Genomic DNA, 12,157 nt, shown 5'->3' on the forward strand with positions numbered 1-12,157 from the left:
GACACATGGGCCACAGGTTTCCCACCACTTTCCTATGTCAAAATTTTTTTTAAAAATTTGTTTTTGGTACCAGGGATTGAACTCAGGACCTTGCATTGTAAGGTAGGCAGCAGCATCACTGAGACAAATCCCTGGCCTTAAAAAAATTCTTAAAAAGAGCTGAGGACATAGCTCAGGGCAAAGGCCCTGCATTTAATTTTCAGCACCGCCACCCTATTGAGTAACTAATACTAGCTGGATACGGCAGCTCATGCCTATAGTACTACCACTCAGAAGGCTAAGGCAAGAGAATTGTGTGTCTGAGGCCAGCCTGGAATACACAGCGCAGTGGCAGCAAATCTAGGGCACAGGTACCAGAGTTGGCAGTTTATTATCATTGACAGTTTTAAAAGGTTCACCATACTGACACAGTGAGATCCTGTCTCAAAAAAACAAGAGTAAACTGGGTGTGGTGGCACATGCCTGTAATTCCTACATTCTGGGAGGCTGAGGCAGAAGGACTGCAAGCTTGAGCCACAGCTGTTTTAAACTGTTCTATACAGTTCAGGAAATGCAGATATGGGAGCCATCAGTCCAAGAACATAAGATACTGCCAGAATTTCTGAAAGAAGAGATGGGAGTTTCTCAAAACAAACCTAAGTCATAGCTCCCATGAACCAAATTTATTGAAGTTACCCTCATATGAGAGTATCCCACAAGTATGACACGACGCAGCTTGTATCTTAAAAACAGCTCTCATTCCACTGGGAGATCAAATGACAAAGAATCCACCCAGATGATGACCCATGCCTGTAACGCCAGCCATTGGGAGACTGGGTTAAGAGGAGCACTGGGAATTCAAAGACAGCCTGGACTACACAGAGAGTTCAAGGACAGCCTGAACTACATAGCAAGACCCTGACTCAAAAAACAACAAAAGTTCTCATCTATGATACGAGTCTAACAGTACAAACCTGCTAGTATCATTCTTAGGGTTACATGAAATAACATATGTAAAGTACTCACTTTGGTAACCACTGATTATTTCTCTTGGGAATCTGAAATGAGGGGGACTGTATTTTTATCTATGGGTATCAAGCAAAGCTAGTTAGCATTCTGAGCCAACATTCTAGGCTGCTGTGGGTAGTCAGAAAGCATTTGATTCTGTAGGTTAATTTTTCTACATGCATTTATCACCCTCCGACTCTTCTAATCGCTGGAAAAGAAATCCCCCCAAGTCCTATGCAGCTTCTATCAAATTTAGTGTTGGGCAGTTGACAGATAATTGCTTCTAATACTCTGGAGATGACATCAACATTTCCAAAACATTTTCACCACCATAACCTCAATGAAGCCAAACAAAAACATGTCTATCCACAACATGATATTGCCACAACATACTATCATACATGCTTTTTGAAACGAGAATGAATAATAGATGGATTTGCTAACATCTCCACTTTACAGATAAGTTAAGATATAAGGGAATCGATTTATCCAGTTACATGGCAACAGAGGAAAAGCAAATAGTGGAAACAAGAGCTCTGGGTTCCTGCTGTTTCTGTCTACCATTTTTATTTCCTAAAATACTACTGCTGCTTCTCAAACTCCAGCCGTATGTCCTTGCCACACCAAAAGGTCCCTAAAAAAGATAACTTTACCAGACACTGCCATAGTATCGCTGATCCATGCAATGGAAAAGATCCAGTCCTTGTGTCCATCCTTGAAGGGAAGAATGACAGGTACAGGGAGGGAAACAAAAAATAAACAGTGAAATAGGATTGTAATGAATGCTCTTGAAAAAGATTCAGATATGACTGAAAATATCTTTTTGAAAAAATTACAACTGTGGTAGCTGGTGATGTCAACCAATAGGGCTTGATTTCAACTCACAATCTTTACCTTTTTTCTTTTTTTTTTTTTGGTGGTACTAGATATTGAAACCCAGGGCTGTCATATAGAGCTATGTTCCTGGGTCTTTAAAATTTTTTTAAAAATTTGAGACAGGGTTCTCAGTAAGTTACTAAACTGCCCACACTGGCCTTGAACTCATGATCCCTTTCCCTCAGTCTCTCAGGGTGCTGGAATTACAGGTGTAATCTTAGTTTATGTTTTGTTTTGTTTTAAGAGTTTTGTTAAATTGCCAGCATAGGCCTTGAATTTGTCTCCTGAGCAGGTGGAATGTGCCACAGTACCCAGCCTCATAATCCATTTTTTTTTTTTTTTTTTGGTACTGGGGATTGAACTCGGGACTTTGCACTTGCAAGGCAGGCAGTGGAACCAATGAGCTAAATCCCCAGCCCCTCATAATCCTTCTTAACGGTCAAAGCTGGAAAGAAATAGGTACTACTGCAGGTAACAAACATATCCCTTGAATGAAGAGCTCTTACTGTCTACCTCTAGATATCTTATCTAAGTTTCCTACTTCCTGTCTGGAACATATACAAAGCTTGTACCTCTTCCTTAAGTGTCCCTGCTCAAATATCACCTTTTCAATGAGGCTTTCTCTAATATAATATCCCCTATCTTCTCTATTCTGTGTCTTGATGTTATTCTCCTCCATAGCACATACTGCACCGACATATAACTGGAAAATAGTTATTGGTTCATGTGGTTGATGTGTCACATTTCATCACAATGTAGGCTTCACAAGAGTAAGGGGCTTTAACTATTTCATTCACTCTGTGTCCACTAGGGTCTAAAACAATGCCTGAATAAAGAAGACTCCACAGGTACTCAATGGATGATTTAATAAAGTTGCTCTCTGACTTTACAGTGGGAGATATGTGAACACTGCAGATTCAAACAGAAACCCATTGCTTTTGGCCCCCAAGACGTGCTGCTTGTACCTTCATGAAACATAGGCTCTTCTGCCAAAATATTTCTTATGCCAGATGAAGTCTAATCCCTCTGCATCATCACCCTATACCTCACCATCAGGTTCCTAGAATCAACAGAACTCTAGAGGGAACTATTCCCACCCAGGTAGACAAAAGATACATGTTACCTAATAGTTCCTGTTTAAAAGTAAAGTTACCTCCAACTATAACTAATGAGTAAACTTACATCTCCCACACACACAGGATCCAGTGTAGGCAGTCGATAGATGGCAAGACTGTTGGGATTGTCTCCTCCTGTGGCTAACAGTGTTCTAGAGGGATTCAGCTCAATAGCATGGATGCCACAGCCCTGCTGGGTCACACCTCCAGGCTCCCGGTCCTTCAGAATGGGGATCTTTGTGATCTGGCTTGTCTCGACATCCACTACAAATAGCTGTAAGAGAAAAGGATACAGAAGCTGAACACAGTTTTTACTTAATGTGGATGATGCTGGGTATAAATATCATTTGTTTGATTATCAAACACCCCCCCCCTTTAATTTCCTGCAGTTCTGGGGATGAACTCAGGTCTCATACATGTTAGGCAAGTGCCCTACCACAGAGCTATTACCTCCAGTCCTCCATCAAACATTTGAAGTGTACTACATGCTATACCCTGGGAATTAGTAAAGGCATGGTCAGGGCTATTAGTCCAATGAAATTTGAAAATAATAAACATAATGCTAGAGATATGTTTACCATCCTACATACATACAGATTACGAGTTACTAAATTCTGCTTAAAAAGCACAGAAAGCTTCAGACAAGCCTTGTAATAGGCTATGGACACAAAGAACCAGACCAACACAAATGGGCATATTTTATATTTATTCCTCACATGTAGAAAAACTTGTATGCAAAACACTATTCCCAGGACACCTCACAGCCACTATTAAACATGCCTAGGTTTTCTGAAAAGATTCCAGAAAATATCTATCACCATTTTGTTCTATGCATTCCTACCTTTGCTCATGCTGTTCCTCTACCTAAAATGTTCTCTTCCACCTCTTACCAACCTAATTCCCTTTCCTTTCTAGGATTCAACCCACAGATGATTATGATTATAATTATTATTTTTCTGTACCAAGGATTGAACTCAGGACCATGCATTTGCAAGGCAGGTGTGATGCCACTGAGCTAAATCCCTGGCCCAACCCACGGATTATTTTTATGGAAAAGATCAGTCTTAGAGAAAGAACATTCTCAATGGAGTCTATTGTTAAATTCTTCATGTGATTCAGTGGTTCAACCTTTCTTCATTTGTTAGTGGGGTGGGGGTGTAGCTCAGTGGTAGAATACTTGTGATGCCAATCACCACCCAAAGAAAGAATGTAACTATAAACCAGGGAGAAATAATCTCTGCCTTCATAAAATATATATCCTAGGGTCAGGTGTGGTGGTACAAACCTGCAATCATTCCAGCAATCTGGGAGGTTGAGATAGAATGATTACAATTTTGAGTCTAGCATGGGTAACTTACATGACTTAGCTAGACCCTCTCTCAAAATAAAAAATAAAGGGGCTAGAGATGTAGCTTAGTATGAAGGCCCTGGGTTCAATCTCTTGTACTATAAAATAAATAAGTTTTTAAAATGTATCGTTTAGCCCCTTTCTTGGAAGAAAGGGGCTGAAGGAGTAGGGAAAGTGGGAAGGGTAGGGGAAAGGTAATAAGGGAAAAGAAAAAAATATGAGAAAATGAAAAAATGGAAATAAAGTGTTTGTAGGGGGAGGGGAGGAGGGATTGAAGGGAGGGCAGGGACAAGGGGAAAAAATGAGAACCAAGACCTGTCATGTAAAGGTACAAGATCCAAATAATGAATCTAACTGTACTGTATACCTAAAATGTACCAATAAACTCAATGAGGAAAAAAAAAAAATCAAGAAGATTTTCTGGAAGTCAGAGGAGAAGCCCAGGACAGAGGAATGCATTTAGGAATTTCAACATATGTAGTAGTAGTAGAATTGAACTCAGGACCTGCACTTCTTAGGCAGGCACAGTGCCACTAAGCCACATCCCTGGCCCACATATGTATTACTTTTACATTTATGGAAGTATGAGACCATAATATGACTGGAAGTGGTAAGAAGGGAGGAAATATTGAAGAATGAACCCTTGGATATGTCTTGCTTAAATTTTAGAATTACGGCAAAATTCTATTAAGAGTATAAGGAAGTTTATATACATATTTTAAAAAGTGAGATCAAGTGAGGTTATAATAATGCAAAATAATGGACACAAAGTCTTTGTAGATAGGGAGGGAGGGATTGAAGGGAGCAGGGGAAATGGGGAAAAAATAAGAACCAAGATGGATTATGTAAAGGTACAAATTTCCAACAATGAATGTCATTATATTGTACGTATTAAATGTAGCAATAAAATTAATTTTGAAAATTTTTTCCTATATAGGTAATAGTGGCCGGGCATGGTGGCACATGCCTGTAATCCCAGCACTCGGGAGGCTGAGGCAGGAGGATCGCTGTGAGTTCGCGATCAGCCTGAACTACATAGTGAGTTCCAGGTCAGTCTCACTACACAGTGAGACCCTGTCTCAAAAACCAAAACAAAACAAAAAAATACAGGATAGTAGTTACATAATTCTTCAATTCATAGTGACACACACTGTCTCTATTCTCTCATGATGGAGGTTTAAATTCCACTCTCTTCCTCCTCAAAGTGGAATTTTAATAAAAATTACTTCAGTTTCTTGTTTGAAAAAAAATGTATAGTTTAAAAAGATGAATTAAAATCTTTCTCTCTCTCAGATGGGTTCTCATTCTCAGGCTGTTCTCAAACTTGTTGGTCTCAAGCAGTCTCACCCTTTTAAACAAATGATCCCTAATCAAAACATTTACTGAAGCTATATTAATGGTCCATTCACATGTCTGTATTGTGTGGGACAATGCATCCATAATATATTAGAATCTAGACCAATAATCAAACTGATTATTAAAATAACCTGGGGGATGGAAATGCAGCTTAGTAGTAAAGTGCTTGCCAAGCATGCATGAGGCCCTGTAATGAAAGAGAATACAAAAATCAAACAAAATAAGACTGGGGAATTTTCTTTAAAACAAAGAAACAAAAAACATCTATAAAGCCAAAACAATCCCTAGAACCTAAACAAAACTCCATTAAAAATTTTTGAGTTAGAGGCTGGGGATTTAGCTCAATGGTTCTGCCCCCTGCCTCAGAAGAGCAAGGTCTCGAGTTTGATCCCTGGTACCCCCCCCCAAAAAAAATTCTGAGTTTAAGCACATGGTGGCACATGCATGTAATTCCAGCACTCAGAAGGCTGAGACAGGATGATCTGTGTAAGTTCAGGGACAGCCTGGGCTAGTGTGTGTACACATACACACACACACACACACACACATTTTTTTTTAAAAGACTCTCCAGATATTGGGCCAGGGATTTAGCTCAAAGTTGCTGCACCTGCCTGGCAAGAACAAGGTTCTGACTTCAATTCCCAGTACCAGGAAAAAAAATAAAATCTCTAGATGTATCAGATGATGTCCTAAGTTTAACAACCATCAGTCGAGACCCTTGCTGAAAAAAGACCCATGAATCTAGTTGCAGTGGTATGTGACAATAGTCCCAACTACTAGGTAGGAAGGTGAGGTGAGAGGGTCACTTGAGCCCATGGTGTGAGGGCCAGCCTAGGCAACACAGCAGGACCTCATTTTGGGGTGTGGGGAGAACGCTTTGTAAGAAATACAGATCTCAACCTGCCCCAGAAATTAGAATCTAGCTTCGGCACACTGAAGTTTCCTAGGCACACTGATATTTGAGCAATGATCTAGAGAAAAACATGGCAGCGCAGTAAGACTCAATGTAAACTGGGTCCTACAACCTAGAAAGATGCTGGAACCTGAAGGCTCCTTAAAACCTTAAAAGAAGAACAAAAGCCTCTTTAATAAATGGTACTGGACTTGGGCCAGGGATTTAGCTCAGTGGTTCCACCTGCCTCACAAGCACAAGGTCCTGAGTTCAATCCCAGATACTAAAATAAATAAATAATAAATAAATGGTACTGGACAAACTGGCTTTCCATATGCCTAAGATTGAAACTAGACCTCTTATTTTTCACCATGTAGTAACCTAAAACCTAAATGCATCAAAGATCTAAATATTAAAACAAAAACACTATGTGCTCACTTCGGCAGCACATATACTAAAAAACACTAAATTTGCTGGAAGACAAAGTAGAATGTGTGAGGACATAGATATAGGCAAAGACTTCATGAACAAAACCCAAATCACATGGGAAATACTACAAAGAATCAACAACTGAGACCTCATCTTATTAAAAAACTTTTAGGGGGCTGGGGATTTAGCTCAGTAGTTCAGTTGCCTGCCTCCCAAACACAAGGTCTTGCGTTCCATCCCTGGTGGGGGAGGAGAGCAGGGGTGCAGGGTGGGGGGTGGGGATGGTGGTTTAGGCCTGGTGTGGTGGCATAGGCCTGTCATCCCAGCACTCAGGACAATGAAGCAGGACTGTCGTGAGGCCAACCTGGGCTACACAGTGACTTCAAAGTCAGCCTGAACTACATAGCGAGACCCTGTCTCAAAAACAATAAAATAAAAAAAAAAACTTTTGCACAGCAAGAGAAACCACCAACAGAATGAAGAGACAACCCACAGTGTGGGGGAAAAAATGTTTGCCAGCTGTTCCTTAGACAAAGGTCTAAAAAGAACAAAACAAATAAACAAAAATCAGATCCCATAAATTTAAAGACCCAATCCAAAAATGGGCATTTGAAGTGAATAGATACTTCTCAGATGAAGTAGAAACAGCAATAAAATATATGAAAAAATGTTTAACATCACTGGTCATTTGAGAGATGCAAATTAAAACAACTCTGAGATTCCATTTCACAGCAGAAAGAATGGCTGCTATCAAGAAATCAATCAATAACAAATCCTGGAGGGGGAAACAAAACAAAACAAAAAACAGTGAATGGATAAAGAAAAATGCAGTACTTACACAAACACACACAAATGCTAGAGGGGTCGTGGGGGAAAAAGAAACCCTTCTCCACTGTTGGTGGGAGTGCAGACTGGTGAAACCACTGTGGAAATCAATGTGAAGATTTCTCAAAAAGCTAAAACTAGAGGTTCCATTTGACCCAGCTATTCCCCTTCTGGGAATTCTGTAAGAATTTTTTTTTTTTTTTTTTTTTTTGGTACCAGGATTGAACTCGGATCCTTGTGCTTGCAAGGCAGTCCACCACACTGCTGAGCTAAATCCCCAGCCCTCCCTTCTTGGAATTAAAAGCATCATACTACAGAGTTATATATACACACCCATGTTTATAGCAGCAGAGATTTTATGACAAATGGATAAAGATGTGGTTTTTTAAAAAACCATGGAGCCACCTTCCAGAAGCAGCTGCCTGGCTTCACCCCAGCCTCCACCATGTCCATGAGGGTGACCCAGACCTACAAGGTGTCCACCTCTGGCCCCCGGGATTTCAGCAGCCTCTCATACACCAGTGGCCCAGGTTCCCATGTCAGCTCCTCCAGCTTCTCCCGAGTGGACAGCAGCAGCAGCTTCCAGGGCAGCCTAGGTCTGGGAGGCTATGGCGGTGCTGCTGGCATGGGGGCATCACAGCTGTTCTGGTGAACCAGAGCCTGCTGAACTGCCTGGATCTGGAGGTCGACCCCAACATCCAGGCTGTGCGCCTTCAGGAGAAGGAGCAGATAAAGACCCTCAACAACAAGTTTGCCTCCTTCATTGACAAGGTGCGGTTCCTGGAGCAGCAAAACAAGATGCTGGCAACCAAGTGGAGCCTCTTGCAGCAGCAGCAGACATCCCAGAGCAACATGGACAATATGTTCGAAAGCTACAACAGCCACCTCCGGCAGCAGCTGGACACACTGGGCCAGGAGAAGTTGAAGCTAGAGGCAGAGCTTGGCAACAAGCAGGGGCTGGTGGAGGACTTCAAGAATAAATATGAGGATGAGATCAACAAGCGTAGAGAGATAGAGAATAAATTTGTCCTCATCAAGAAGGATGTGGATGAAGCTTACATGAATAAGGTGGAGCTTGAGTCTCGCCTGGAGTTGACTGATGAAATCAACTTCCTCAGGCAGCAGTATGAAGAGGAGATCTGTGAGTTGCAGTCCCAGATCTCAGACACATCTGTGGTGCTGTCCATGGACAACAGCCGCTCCCTTGACCTGGACGGTATCATCACTGAGGTCAAGGCCCAGTACGAGAAGACTGCTAACCTCAGCCATGCTGAGGCTGACAGCATGTACCAGATCAAGTATGAAGAGCTGCAGACTCTGGCTGGGAAGCACAGGGATGACCTCCACTGCATGAAGTCTGAGATCTCAGATAAGAACCACAGCATCAGCCGCCTCCAGGGAAAGATTGAGGCTCTCAAAGGCCAGAGAGCATCCCTGGAGGCTGCCATCGCTGATGCCAAGCAGCGTGGGGAGCTGGCCATTAATGACACCAACGCCAAGCTGGCCCAGCTGGAGGGTGCCCTGCAGAAGGCCAAGCAGGATATGGCACAGCAGCTGCATGAGTACCAGAAGCTCATGAACGTCAAGCTGGTGGTGGACATCGAGACCACCTACCACAAGCTGTTGGAGGGTGAGGAGAACAGGCTGGAGGCTGGGATGCAGAACATGAGTATCCAAATGAAGACCACCAGTGGCTACTCAGGAATGGTGAGCTCACCCTACGGGGGCCTCCCAATCCCTGGCTTTGGCAGCCTCCAAAGTCCTGGCTTCACCCCCACCAAGTCTGCCGTGGTTGTGAAGAAGATCAAGACCTGTGACAGGAAGCTGGTGTCTCAGACCTCTGATGTTTTGCCCAAGTGAATGGGCCACAGCAGCCTCTCCCAGCCTGCACCCCTCCCACAGCTGCCACAGAGCCTGTGGGGAGACAGCTGTACATGGAAGCATTGGGAACAAGAGATCCAACTGAGACTCAGTCCTAGCCCTCAGCCCAGCCTTGGGGGGAAATACTGCCTGTGGTACCTCTTCTTGCCCATGCCCTTCACCAAAACCAATTTAAGTGTCATTTCCAAAATAAAGACTGAGCTGGTTCTGTGACTTGGAAAAAAAAAAAACAAAAAAAACAATGGAATACTACTCAGGACCTTATGTTTGCGAGCCAGAAGCAGCGCCACTGAGCTAAATCCCCAGCCCTGAGACCATACTCTTATGTGAAATAAATTGGACACATGTTTAAACACTGCAGTATCTCTAGTGTGAAAAACAAAGTGAAAATAAGGACTAAAATGTATAATAGATATTGGGAAATGGGAAGAAAATTTTCAAATGGGAAGGGGAAAAAGGGAGGGAGGAGGGAGAAAGGAAAGGACAAAAAAAAGTGGAAATAGAAGGAAAAAATTAAAACAAGCTTTTTTTTGGGAAACAAAGGTTTTGTACATAGGGAGGGGAAGGGGCATGAGGGGGGATGGGAAAAAAGGAGGTGGGAGGTATTGTGTACAGGTGCAAATTTCCTAGGATAATACCAGTATGTTTTGCTATTAAAAAAAAAAAAAAAGAAAAGAAAAGAAAAAAAAGAAAGAGGGCTTGGAATATAGCTCAGTAGCACAGCATCTGTGCGGCAAGCTTGAGGCCCTGAGTTCGAGTCCCAGTACCAGGGGGGGAAAAAAAAAGGAAAGGATTCATACTGAGAAATGACCAAAAAACTCCCCCAAAACAAAAAACCTTAGGAGAGCATTTCTGGAAGTGGTGGTACACAGCTGAATCCCAGCACTCAGTAGGCTGAGGCAGGAGGACTGCTATGAGTTCGAGGCCAGCCTGGGCTACACAAACAACCAGATTTACATAGTGAGACCTTGTCTCGAAAATCCAAAAAAAGGCTGGGCTTCATAGTGAGTTTAAGGCCAGCCTGAGCTACACAGAGGGACCTGTTTCCAAAAAAATTAGATAACAAACTCTGTCTTATTGGCTAGCAGGGTAGCTCAATGGCAGAGTCTTTGACTAGGATAGAAAAACTCAGCACCACAGAAAAAATACATAGTTGCTATAAGACCTAACAAAATAAAGCTATGGTATAGAAGAGTTGCTTTACTATATGATTGCTAATAATAATAATAATAATAATAATAATAATAATAATAATAATAATAATAATAATAATAATATATTATGCTACAGTTTAAGTCTGTGATAAACTGGCTAAAAAACTTTCTTTCTCTTTGTGTCACTGGGGATTGCACCCAGGGCCTCTGTAATAAACTACATCCCAGTCTTTATTTTGAGACAAGGTCCTGCTAAGTTGCTCAGGCTGTGCTTGAACTTGTGACCCTGCTGTATATAAGTCTTCCAGAATGCTGGGATTACATGAGCACCACCACATCCAGAATGAAAAACAACGATACAAGGACATGCAAAAAACTGAGAATAATGGGTCTGTAGAGCACTCAGGAAACCAAGAGTTTATCTGCGCTCTCACCTTTCCAGAGGAATGACCAAGTGCCCTTTAAAGGACAAAGTCTTCCCACTTGCTTCAAGGGAAGGTACTGTACTGGGATGGGGGTACACTGCCACACAGTCACTCTCCATGTTCTGTGACAAAAGGCCAGGGACCCATGGAGCTCCTGTGGCACACCCTAGAATGGGGCCGCTCCTCATTAACCTACTGGGATCTCTGCCAGAAACTGGCAGACTGGCAGGGTAAGCCTGAGGCTTCCTGTACCTTACATTAGGTCAGAAGAGGAAATAGCAAGCAATGGCTGTTGCTCAGAGAGAAGTTAAGACTTGTGAGTACACCTCTGCATTCATATCTGGGTGCATATATAGATACATGTAAATGGTGTACTCAAACACCAACGTAGCTTAAAAGGGGAGCCTCACGAAGTTTCTAAAACTCAGGGTTGCTAGGCACACTTATAATCTCAGCACTCAGGAGGCGGAGGCAGAAGGATTCTCCCAAGTTCAAGGTCAGTCTGGGGTACATAATGAGTTCAAGGCCCCCGTCCCAAGCAACAACAACAACAACAACAACAAAAAACTCAGGGTAGTTTAGAATAGAGACTAATGGAGAAGGAAAACAAATCCAAGAAGGTCACACAGACATCAAGATAAACTATCAAGATAAACAGGAAGGGTAGGGAAAGAAGGGAAAAGAAAAAACATGAAAAAAGGAAAAATGGAAACAAAGTCATTGTAAATAGGGAAGGGTGGAGGGAGTGAAGGGAGGGCAGAAGAATGGGGAAAAAATAAGAACCAAGTCACTTCATGTAAAGTACAAGATCCCAATGATAAAATGTAACTGTATCCTATACCTAAAATGTATTGATAAACTTAATGACA

At 42.2% G+C, this 12,157-nt stretch overlaps 2 protein-coding genes across 2 annotated transcripts in view; one reads left to right on the forward strand and one right to left on the reverse strand.

Annotated features, from left to right (window-relative positions):
* Positions 1-12,157, reverse strand: part of Dcaf12 (DDB1 and CUL4 associated factor 12) — a 38,300-nt gene that overhangs the window by 13,566 nt on the left and 12,577 nt on the right. The window contains exons 3-4 of the mRNA XM_010619214.3: positions 3,046-3,252; positions 1,641-1,701 (exon numbers count right to left, since the gene is read on the reverse strand). Coding sequence (XP_010617516.1) covers positions 1,641-1,701; positions 3,046-3,252 — 268 coding nt within the window. The remainder of the gene's footprint in view (positions 1-1,640; positions 1,702-3,045; positions 3,253-12,157) is intronic.
* On the forward strand, positions 8,240-9,910 carry LOC104858844 (keratin, type II cytoskeletal 8-like). The gene is given in 2 exon segments (XM_033759029.1): positions 8,240-8,451; positions 8,454-9,910. Coding segments are annotated over 2 exon segments (1,413 nt in total). The 5' UTR covers positions 8,240-8,273; the 3' UTR covers positions 9,689-9,910.

This window comes from Fukomys damarensis, unplaced genomic scaffold (assembly GCF_012274545.1).
Source record: "Fukomys damarensis isolate Sample0158 unplaced genomic scaffold, DMR_v1.0_HiC HiC_scaffold_36, whole genome shotgun sequence".
In the NCBI taxonomy this organism is placed as follows: Eukaryota; Metazoa; Chordata; class Mammalia; order Rodentia; family Bathyergidae; genus Fukomys; species Fukomys damarensis.